This window comes from Quercus lobata, chromosome 3 (genome assembly GCF_001633185.2).
Source record: "Quercus lobata isolate SW786 chromosome 3, ValleyOak3.0 Primary Assembly, whole genome shotgun sequence".
Classification (NCBI taxonomy): domain Eukaryota; kingdom Viridiplantae; phylum Streptophyta; class Magnoliopsida; order Fagales; family Fagaceae; genus Quercus; species Quercus lobata.
In genome coordinates, this window is record NC_044906.1 from 18,330,822 (window position 1) to 18,342,930 (window position 12,109).

At 33.9% G+C, this 12,109-nt stretch overlaps 1 protein-coding gene across 2 annotated transcripts; it reads right to left on the reverse strand.

Moving 5' to 3' along the window:
* Positions 1–1,243: 1,243 nt before the first annotated feature.
* LOC115982784 (GTP-binding protein SAR1A-like) lies at positions 1,244–2,945 on the reverse strand. 2 transcript variants are annotated; one of them, XM_031105498.1, is made up of 4 exons: positions 2,785–2,945; positions 2,586–2,657; positions 2,366–2,482; positions 1,244–1,668 (listed from the first exon to the last, which is right to left on the reverse strand). In XM_031105498.1, the coding sequence occupies exons 1-4, from the start codon at positions 2,857–2,859 to the stop codon at positions 1,312–1,314; spliced, it is 621 nt and encodes a 206-aa protein (XP_030961358.1). In that variant the 5' UTR covers positions 2,860–2,945; the 3' UTR covers positions 1,244–1,311. The 2 variants fall into 2 exon arrangements, with proteins under 2 accessions (XP_030961358.1, XP_030961357.1); XM_031105497.1 differs by having other exon boundaries at positions 2,586–2,693.
* Between the last annotated feature and the right edge of the window lie 9,164 nt (positions 2,946–12,109).

Consider the following 12,109-nt stretch of genomic DNA (forward strand, 5'->3'; position numbering starts at 1 on the left):
CAACAGCTCCACTTGAAATAAAATGTCAAATCTGTTAGGTTGTAAGACTTTAGGAACTAATGTATTAGAACTTCACTTTGTATATGTTGGCAAACCATGATCAAAATATTTAGTCTAGGTTAAGACTTGCTCAAAGTTTGGTTTAATGTAAGTTTGGAATCGAGTAATTGCAGGAAATTACTATTCTATTTTTGTAAGGCTTGATCGATAAAAAATTAGACTCGATCGATCGAGAATCATGGATCAGCAATTTTCTGAATATCTCTATTTGAGACAATGAGAAGTTTCAAAAGCCTTCAAACTTCTCATGAAACTGACATTTCCCCAAAAAGTTGATTCATTGACAAATCTAACAAAAATGCTAGTACTTACTAAAAATATGTTTTTGATCAATTCTGTAACTCATGGACTCCAAAATTAGTACATTGTGAATATCTCTATTTGAGTTCTATAATTAGGTTACGGAAACAGCTTTTGGTCAAGAAAGATCTGGGTTGGACTTGGGAATTGGTATGGTGAAATCTTTGGTAAGTAATTCAAGTAAGATGCAATTAATGACTTTGCCAACTTTTGGAAACGAATGCTGCTTTGGTTTGCTGTTGACTTCTTGTCCAATCTTTATAGAAAGTCAGGTCCTTTTGTTTTGTACTTTATTTACTTTGGAAAGCAAAGGTGAAGCTAAGTTTACTTCAAACTTCCAATGATATAAAAAGTAGTACCGGATTAGCAAAAGGTAACCTAAATTTAGGAAATGATGAAGTATATGATTGCTTTTAACTTTTAAGCTGATAGATATGCATATGATTAAATGTTGTAGTGTTTGTGCTCTAAGTGCTTATAATGGGTGGAGATATAGGGATTGTTGATAAAGAGCCTGGTGACAGAGGCACTCTGCTTCAACATCAACCTCAAGCTTAGCAAATGCAAACACTGAAGGGGAATTCCCTAGAATGGGCACAGATTGCCTCCAAACGGATTTTAGTCTTTGCATTACTTGAGTCCCTTCACCTAAACCAAATGGTTATCGTGTTATAGCAGTCGATCATCTCACCTAAACCACATGGATATCATCGGGTACTTCTCATAGGGGCTCCTAAAACCAGATGGATCTCATGTGGTTTTTCTTATAACAGGCAACCAACAGAGGAAAATCAACAATCAAACTGACAGTGTGCCCATAAAATCCACTTGGAAAAAAACCAAATCTTGATTTACATGTCTATAAGAAAAATACCACCCCGCTGTGAGAGGAATGTTTGATGCATATGTAAGTTGTACTCTCTCTCCATAAAAAAGGTACCACCTCTACCACTACTTAATGTAGTGAGAAAGCCACTTGAAACCATCTAGATACTCTTCTGCGTGTAATGCTTCAGCCACAAAAACCTTAATGGGACGAGCATTTGCGTCTACCAGCTCTATGGTGACATTGGGCAACCCAAGGAAGTAACACAATCTCTCTGTTAATGGAAAAAGAACTCCAGTAGGTGTTAAGCCAAAAATAAGGAATGGAGCTTTCTCAAAGGCTTCATCAGAGAGTAGCGCATTCAGCTCTTCTCTTGGCCCCCAAAAATGCTCCCAGAGTTGAGCATTCAGCTCTTCTCCTGGCCCCAAAAGTTCCTCCTGAGTTAGAGCATCAGCATTCACAATGTACACAACTGCATCCATCTACAGAACAAAGATTGAAATGTAATTAGCACGAATGCATTACATAACAAGGAAAGATAGCATGGTGGACTGGAGCAACACATATTGACAAGCATAACTCAAAACATTTTCCACTTTGTTAGCTAATCAGGCAGCAATTTGCCAAATTCCTAATCCAAAATCTCAAGAGATATAAATGGTATATAAAACTACAAGACAAAGGCTAAACAAGAAAGAATAACCTGTCATGTAATAAGAAGTAAATGATGTACTGGTAAAACGACAAAGAGAATGAATTATGTATGTTGAGACACTATTAGCAGACCTTCTAAAACAAAATGTGGTAAAACCAAACTCCCATGATCAATGTTTTCCTCCCGTAAATCAAATATAAACAAGGAAAGGTTTGCCTGGAAATACAAATACAATCATGTAAGTCATGTTCTCTATTAGTTAACATTGAATCAAAAAATAGACTCTGTTAAAAAAATAAAAAAGGACCAAGACATAAAGGATAGCACAAAACTAAAAGAGAGAGTATATCAGATAAAACAGCCTGGTCTAACACCGCAACAGAGTTAGATCTAGACAACCTCAAAACATGCAAGCTTTCTCAAGAGTAAATTAAGAAATTTGAATTTCAATCACATATCATAGTATTGCACAAATCGTTAACTATATACCCTCATCAAAGATAATTGATAGTTGAGAAATCTACCTTGGCACTGTAGTCACTCCAAGCTCTGTGAGCAATCCTATGTTCTCCCAAATCAAAAACTTTAAACTTGATTTCGCCATTACTAAACTCCCATGATGTCGAGTACTCAGATGACACCTGCAATATTCACTCACCAATACCCACAACAAAGAAAATCAAGTCTCTTCTCTAAAAAAAAAAGAAAAGAAAAGGAAAAAAGAAAAGAAAAGAAAAAAAGTACCTCATCCGAGAGGTTGGAAATCACAGCCTTTTTGCAGTCCATATTCTGGCCCAAGAACAAGATATTGGCCTCCTTCGAATTTGGTTGAGAGAGATTAAAGAGACCCAGCTGGATTATACAGTAAAAGAAACATTGAAATTAACAACAAAGCCTTAGGATTGAGCAAATTGCTTAAGAAATCAAGGAGAGAGAGAGAGACCTGATTGGTGGGGAAATGATAGATTCGTTTCAGCGACTTTTGAACCCCGCTGAGAAAACCCATCTCCTTCTTCATCTTCACCTTCCTTTTCTTTTCTTCTACTGTGTGTGTGTTCAGATTTCAGTGTACTGTTAGAGACGGTTGTGTTTTGTGTTCCTTTTAACCTTCTGAAACATCTTTGTGCTGACATGTTCAAACTGTTTGAAAATAACGTCTAGAAAATAATAAGATTCATTCTCTTCTCTTAGCGCCGCTGCTCTCATGACTGCCATTAAAATAAAACAGAAACAGCATCATGTCATCACTTCTATCCTTTTAAACTTCCATTGATACTCTTTGCTCCCATTCTCACTTAGCGTTTAATTCTTCTTCTTCTTTTTATTCCATTTTTATGTATTTATTTAACCTATAAGTAATATTTTTCTTTTCCTTTAATTTTAACTCAATTGATACTTGATAGGCTTTGTTCAAAATTTCATTTTGGATTCTATTCAAACGACAAGATATGAAAATGATCTATATATATATAACATCTACAAGAAGACATAATATTAATACAAATTAAAAATAGCAAAATCATATAAGCAAATATGAAACATTGAAACTTTTATATATATAAAAATATATACTCCTTTCTATTTTTTTGAAAAAAAAAAAAAAAAAACCTGTCTAATTGTAAAGACCACACAATTACACTTAAAAAAAAAAATACCGAAAGATTAACTCAACCATTTATTACTCCTAACCTCAAATATTTTATTTACTCATTTTTATTCATATGAGAGAGAGAGAGAGAAACTTTCTTGAAACATGTTGAAAATTTATGTTTTTTTTTTTTTTTTTTTCACTTTTTCATTTTGATAAAAAAAAAAAAAAAACTTTTATTTCCATTATGAATTGAAATTTAAGAACCAAAAACTTTTAATAATGTGAAAACACCAAATTTTCATATGGATTCATTATTGGTATCACTTTTATTGTACTCCATTCAAAAAAATATGTGAAAATAAAATAACTTACAAAAATTTTCCTTTCATTTGATTGCTTACCTTTAAAAGGATATTTGTCCTTACCAACAGGACTAAAATTTAATCTTTCATATATCCAATTGCATTTTTAATTTTACTCCTAGTTATACAAATCAATTTTTAATGATATTGTTATTTATGTGATTTTATAGCACTGTAAGTGATGACGTTGAAAATTGTCACCAATAGGTCACACCGTACTCGCGACTCAAAGCGAACCTGCACAACAAGAACAATCGAAAGAAAACCTTTAGAGAACACCGGTGTGGTGTAGGCCAAACGCTCTCCGAAGGTCAAGTCAGAATACGTCTCTTCACTTCTAGAGCGCTAGAGAGGGTCAATTAATCATACCTTGATTTGCGAGAGTGTTAGTCCTTTTATAGTGGTAGAGAGTTGGCTTTTCTTCTTGACCTCCAGATATTTCCAATGTGGGACTCTAATACAAATTCTCCAAAGCGTGGTGAGCAAGGATTTTCCTTTTTGGATCTTAGGGCTTTTCTAGGCGATAGAGATTTCGGATCATGGGCCCTTACTATGTCTGTCAGCGATGGGCCTTCAAAGCGCGTGGGACCATCTTTACACAGGCCCAACAGCTCCAATCCGTCAGGCCCATTAAGGTAGGCCCATCAGGCTCTATATTTTATCATCTTCAGTAAGATTGTTTCTAATTTTTATTTATTATTTGGGGTTTTATATGTTATATTAAAATTTATTTATTCACTAAAAAGTCTAAAATATTTCCAACAAAATTTAGATTTGGACAGGGTTCTGCAATTTGGCCTTACCATCATTTTTATGATAATCTTATTTTTAGTAAAGCATCACAAAACAAAGCCGTTGGATTTGGGTGGTCGTGTTTGACTTCAATGGCCAGTTCATATTGGCTAGATACAATTTTGCACGAAACTGGTCAGTGGAGACTATGAATCACGCCAAGTGCCAAAACTGGTCTCCAAGCAACCACCGACCTTTTGTTACCTAATTGGAATCAAAATCAGAAATATATATATTCAGCTTCTAATGAAGCTTCCTCCTCCAATCAACAAGCCAGAAGAACTGAGTTTTGATATTAAAAAGGTGACTAAAATGATAACAATATATATATATATATATATATATATATATTTATATTTTTTTTTTACAAATTAAAAAAAAAAAAAAAAAGAGTTAAAGCAAAGATAAATAATTAGTGGAAATTATAGCTTTGCCTTGTTGAACTATTCTTTCGCCTTTTACCAAAAAAAATGGTACATTTTTTAAAAGTTGTAAACCTATGAACTTTCGAAAACTATAGATAAATACTTAAAGCACTTTTAAATATATTAATATAATACTAATAAATAAGATTAGCAAGAGCTGCCATGGCCACAAAGAGAGCAACTATGAGTCTGTTTGGATAGAACTTATTTTGCTGAAACTGAAAACACTGTAACGAAATAATTTTTAAATGTGTGAATAGTACTGTGGGACCCATTTTTAATGAAAAAGTTGATAAAAAGTGGAGTTTGTGGGACCCGTGAACAGTGCACAAGTGCACTGTTTACAGAGGACCGGGTCAACAATTGCTGCTGGGGAGAAAAAAAAAAAAAAAAAAAAAAAAAAAAAAACGTGAAACGTGAAACGCAGGACGCGCAACGCTCTATACAAACACACACTATATATTAGTTTTATCTATAAACTTCAAGCAAAACATTTTTAATTCACTTTAGCCACAGCCACCAAGGTGGCTATTTGAAATGCATATCTTCCTCTGTGTGAACACAACATACACTGAATGTACATGCGTGCATGAATATAAAAGACATATATGTATTGTTGCATATGATTGGACCTCTAATATTTTTTCTTTTCTGGTCGTAACTGGACCCGCAATTTGATAATACTAAACCTATGACTTTGCCCCATGGCTTGGAAAATAAAGCAATTAATATCCTATCATTTTCAATTGCAAATAGTAGCTGGTTTGCTTTAGCAACCTTTGGATTCTCTCCTTGTGTGAGAGAAGGCAGAGACCAAGTAAAGCTTCCTATCGTTCGATTTGTTTATTATGATGCAAACTTCTCTCTTCAAATAAGAAAGGGTTGAACGTGATGATTGAAATTAGCTAGGTCTGTCCTTTGACTTCTGTTAACTCTCAATAAATATATATCTCTAGTACTGTCCAACACCCTAATTTTTGCTGAAATGAGAGAGATATAGCACACAAAAGAAAAACGCATTAAAAAAAAAAGGATGGCATAAGCCGCAATGCACTAACTGGCGGTCTAAAATGCACATCCCTTCCCATAGAAACATCTACTTAGATAGCTGAGCATAAAGATGGGCTAAACAAATAACTATATAGAATTACACGTTTGAACTTCCAACATTGAATTAAGCAGTAATAACAAATTAGCCTTATATCAAACATTGAAATCTTCATAAACTAAACAAATAAGGGTTTTTTTTTTTTTTTTTTGGTGTCAACTTGAAGTAACTAGAGGAATTTCTTATTGAATATTTTCCAAGTGACGCTCCAAAATCCTAAAACATTGTGAAAGAGATCAATAAATTACCTCTAGGCGGCCAAGGGAACTTATACTCGGCATGTCTAATTGCGTCCTGGGTGACTCTTGAATCATTCGCACTCCCTTCCCATCCAGCATGCACATACGTAAACCGCATGTCGAAGTTGCATGCACACATCGCGTTTTGAGTGATGTCACTCCTATCTTTGAATGCGATGGTCTTATTGGATGGTGCAGAAACACTAATGTGTGTCCCATCAATGGCCCTCACACATTTCTGTTAACAAAATAGTAATGTTTATTATGTATAGAAATCAAAACAATAAAAGCATTGTTCATTAGCTCTGACCATAAAGCACTGTAGGGTGTATTAGGAACTGCCTATTATAGAAGAAATATTTCATAAATCAAAATGAATAAAAGGAAGAAGATATTGAATTCATATTTCCAAAGAAAACATTGTCTTCTATATTTATAGCATTATACCAACATTCTATTGGATAATGTGAACAAATTGAGCAATGTAGACAATCATTGAATTAATAATAAGATACCAATATAATCTCATACCTCAAAACATGGATAATATTTATTATTTTCATGAAGTGAATGAGGAAGCTCGGCTGCATCAACGTCAGGCCAAATGATGAGACATCCCTGCGCATGGATAGCTTGCAATGCACACCAGAACTGCCTTTGAATGGTCTTAAGTGAATGTTAAAAGCGGTTGCAAGTTAGTCGGAAGTCAGTATTGTGTCCAATAATAAATAACAACGTCCCAACCAACTCCTTCACTGACACAATGCTCGTATCCTCCTCTAGCAGGTGTAACCTCTTCAACTCATTGCACAAGTGCTTGAAAATGCGAACGTCCATGCAAAAAATGTCATGACAAACTTGGGTATTTCTTTCTAGTCCTTCTTTCACGTATGACTTGCCACTCAAGATATTATTGCACATTGGAAATCATATAGTACTTTTGAACATACTCTATACAAAGTTGAACGTACGCTATGGCAATCTTAAGCTCGACATCACTATCATCGTGATCTAAATTGGAATCGGCCATGACTGAATCACACCTATGAGCAGCCAACATGTTCACATGAGCCACTGTATATAAGTACATGATTGTGTGTTTGCCTTTTTGGCTAGGTCCCATGGCACTATTCATGACCCAGCCAAAAACTTAGCAAAAACGCAAATAAGCATCACTGTTCACGACCCATGACACTATTCATCATTAAAAGTTATTTTGCTACAATGTTTTTAGTAATAAATTTTAAGTTTTCAGCAAAATAAGTAGTATTCAAACAAACCCATAGAAGAAAATATTACTTATTATTAATTAAAATTAATAAAATAACATCTTATAAAAATTAACACATCATACATATAAAATTTTATTAATTTTCTTTGTTATTATATATAATATTGTTGGGTGGAAACAACAATGGAAAAGAGAGAGGGAGAGAGTGATGACAAGAAGGATAAAAAAAGAAAGAAGGGTGAGACCTATTGGGTAGTGTGGGAACTCGAGGACCTAGGATGAAGTTGAAGGGTCGCAGTATTAGTGTGGGAATGCTGCAAGCCATGGGCTTGAGGAAGAAAGTCGCTCGAGGAAGGAAAGAAATGAATCAAGGTACTCTGTAGTATTCTAAGTGGGAGCTGGAGTCTGAAGAAAGTGAAAGTCAGTGGACAGTAGGGAAGCTTCTGGTCTGGTGTAGCCTGTTGCATTCGTATTAAATGGTAGACAACAGTTTTATCAGCCGTATTGATGAGGAAGTGACCTGAACAGTGTTAGTCACAGCTAAGCAGGTTCCTTTCACCATTTTCTTCAAGATGTTAAAAGTAACAAATGTCATAAAAGGAGGGAGGTTAGGTGAAAATGGATGGTGGAAATATGATGGAGGTAGAAGTATATAAGGAAAGGGGAGAGCACTGAAAAGGGGATTGAGAAAAAAGAGAAGAAAGAAAAAGGAAGAACATTGAGTGAAGAGAGTGAACAATATTACTTTTTATGCAAACTTAGTCTCCTCGGGAGAACTTGTGAGAGCTTGATGCTCATTTATTTCTTAATATGAACCTTATTTTTCCCTGCACTTGTCCTCGGGCAAAACCCTTTATTGTTGTTCGTTCCCTTCTCTTACAAATTTTATTGATTTGAGACAGGGTTGAATTGCACAACCCACTACTCTAAGTGGGCTTGGGCCACTAAATTTTCTTGTCTTTATAGGTGGTAATATGCAAACACCGTAAAGAAGTGAAATCAGAGAGAAGAAAAGAGATAAAGAATTGTGTGGTTCTTGATTGAAGACGATGAAGAAATGGTTGGATGCGTAGGTGAGAGTTATTAATAATGTGGGTTGTTTTCTTAAAATCATTTGGCTGGACCCAACATCAAGTTTTCAGCTGTTATTCTCTTTATTTGGGAAAGGTCAATTTTTAGTGGGCCAAAAAAAAAAAAAAAAATGTGACTCCACCAAAATCCTTCCTCTCTTTCCTCCTTACCAAACAGCTCCAAAAACTAAATCCTTCCTCTCTTATTTTTATTTATTTTTTTCCTGAGGGGAGTAAATCTCATTTGCTGAGTGTCAAATTTATATTTCTTTCCTATAATACAAAATTTTCAAAGAATTACATTTGAGAGAGAAAGAGAGAGAGGCTATAAAATTCACAGTTGAAATGACAACATACTCCGAATTTGCAAAACTTCCTTTTCTTTTCTATTTCTCACTCATACCTCATTTCCTTATATTTTCCCAATAACACATACCCCACCTCCTTTTCTCTTCTCTTTCTTCAAATTTTGGAAAAGAAACAAGAAAAGTAAAGAACAAAGAACAAAGATTCAATATTTAGATCCTCTTTATATCTTTCATCATCTCCTTGTCATTAACACTAATCAACTTACACTTCTCTCTCTTTTTCTGGAAAATCTATATGACATATTATTCTTTTCAATGTTAATTTTTTTAGAAACAATATTAATTTTTATAATCACAGCAAACTAATGTTAAGACACTATTATGTATTTATTTATATGTTTATTTTTTCCCTTTTTCCTTATAGTAAGGTATTTTATAAAATTTCATCGCGGAAGGATACAAAAGATCGTGAATTACTACTAGATTTGCATAAACATTAAAAAAACACACCTTTTGGGGAAGGCATGACTGCGTGAGCAAGAAGTAATAAAACGTTGTTGTCTTTGCCAATTAGGCAATTAGTTTAAAGACTTTAAAGGACAAAACAAAGTGTGGGATAGACGCAGTTGATTAGCGTCTACAAGGTTGACACGTGTTAATGTGGGGACCAATTCACAAAGTATCTAACTAGACTGGATATGGTGGGTCCTATAGTTAAGAGAGAATCTAGTATCTACATTCTTTTCCTCAACAGGGACAGTTTAAGTCTTTTTTGGTGTCATCCCCTGGTGGAACAAATGTCAAATGGTGGAGCGATTCTTCATTTCTAGCAACTTCTTAATTGTTTCAACATTAAATTCATCAATTAAGGTGAGCTCACACTGGTAACCAAAAAAAAAAAAAAAATTAGAGTGCTCATTGGTGCTTCCAATATTATTTCAGTAGCACATAAAAGAGGGAAATTAACCCAAAAAACCTTATGAGGGAATGGAACTAGTTTGAGCAGAAAATGCCATATGAAAAGATCACTGACAATCAAGATTCAAGAATTAGTGTTGGTTTGGATAGCACTTAAACGTGTTGCATCTTCTCTTTTTTTTTTTTTTTTTCAGCCGCAACTATTGACTTGATTTTTTGTGAACAGTGCACTTATGCATTATTTATGGGTCTCACAAACTTCACTTTTTATTAACTTTTTCATTAAAAATGGGTTTCACGGTACTATTTACACATTTAAAAATTATTTTGCTATAATATTTTCAGTTTTCAATTTTCAGTTTCAGCAAAATAAATTCTATCCAAACAGACCCTTAATCTGTGGAGAGAGAGAGAGAGAGAGAGAGAGAGAGAGAGAGAGAGAGAGAGGGGTAAAGAGTGAAAAGACTGAGAAGTTATTATTTGTTAGGTGGAATTTTTTTTTTTGGGTGTGGTGACTTTGTTAAGTATGTAATGTTTAGAAAACGTTTTTACTTTTTTAGAAGTGTAAGATGTCTTCTGCCATACCAAACCTTAAAATATGGAAAACCTTGTTTTCTATTGTTCCAAACATTTAAAGAAATATAAAAAAGAGAGTGGGTTTTTGCCAAAAAAAAAGAAAAAAAAAAACGAAGCTTCAAAGTAGATGAAAAGTTTATGAGTCAATTAAAGTTTACTCGAAAATTCCCATTTAAAAAAAAAAAAAGTTTACCTTGAAAATACTTCCCAAGTATATTTCATAAAAAAAAATTGAGAAAAAGGTAAAAGTTAAAAAAAAAAAAAAAAAAATGTAGGCACCGAGTTGGGATATCATCTTTATTATTATTATTTTTTGAAAACCGTGTAAATATTCCATTTTTTTATTGACAAAGTTCTAATTCTGGAATCTAGACTATTATTCTTTTGGAATGGTTCCCTTCCCTCGTCCCTGTCTTATGGTTAAGCATCAGTAAATCCTTAAGTTTGTTATGCTTGCTCGTTACACATGAGTCCATAACCTATTTATAATCATTTGTGAGCTTTTTGAGCACAAGTCAATTTTAACGAACCATCCGCGTGCACTCTCCACTCTCACATTAGCACTCTCTCTCTCTCTAGAAAAAAGCACTTCTATGACCCAAAGTTGCCACTTCTCAGCGTATGAAAAGGCATTGGATCAAACTCATAATTATTCATTAGAGATAATCGCAACTTCCAAAGAATAATTCAATTGATATATAAAGGGTTTGGTTAATGTGTGCCCTAAAGGCACACATTAATCATCAATTTTTGAAAACATTTTACAAGTAATTGAAAAAATTGTCAAAAAAATTGGTAACTTTTTCATTTTTCCATAAAAAGTTTCTTAAAATGGTTTGCTATTGTATGCTCTAAGAGCATGTAAAATCTAATTATAAATACACTAACAGTGAGGGTACAAAGCACACAAATCCTCTACTTAATTAGAAACACCCCCCCCCCTCCCCCAAAAAAAAGCCTCGTTAGCTATTATAAAGGGATCAACCAAACAACATAACACCTTGTTCTAAATGGTATTCTTAACCATAGTTTTAGTTGCTAATCTATCTCTTTATTTACTTCACTTCTCACTTTATCAATTCGAACCACTTTCATTTTTTATCCCTCCAAACAAGATAAATGGTTAGCCTCTCAAGTCAACATACTTGTTGATACACACGAATAACAACTTTTGACCATTGTTTACTTGTTGAAAGCCTTTTATAATGTTGGTCTTTGATCATAGAATGCATGCATAACTTATAAGCCTTAACAATGCAGGAGGTTTTGTTTTGTTGGTGATAGGTCTTTTGGACATGTCGCCCGAATTTGCAATCCACACAACCCACAATTATTGGCATAAAAGTTTAGTTCATTCTTATATCCGTTTGAAAACTAGTCAGAATCTTGCCTATGAATTTGTTGTTATTCAAATCCAAAATAGTTAGTTCTTGCAACTTTGCTAGTGATTATGGAACTGAGTTTAATAGATTGTTGTATGACAATTCTAAACTCTCTAAATTTTTTAGATCACCAAGACTTGATGGTACCCTCCTATAAAGGTTGTTATGTGAGACGATGAGAAGTTTCAAAAGCCTTCAAACTTCTTAAAGAAGCTGACATTTCACCAACAAATTGATTAATTGACAAATCTAACAAAAATGCTAGT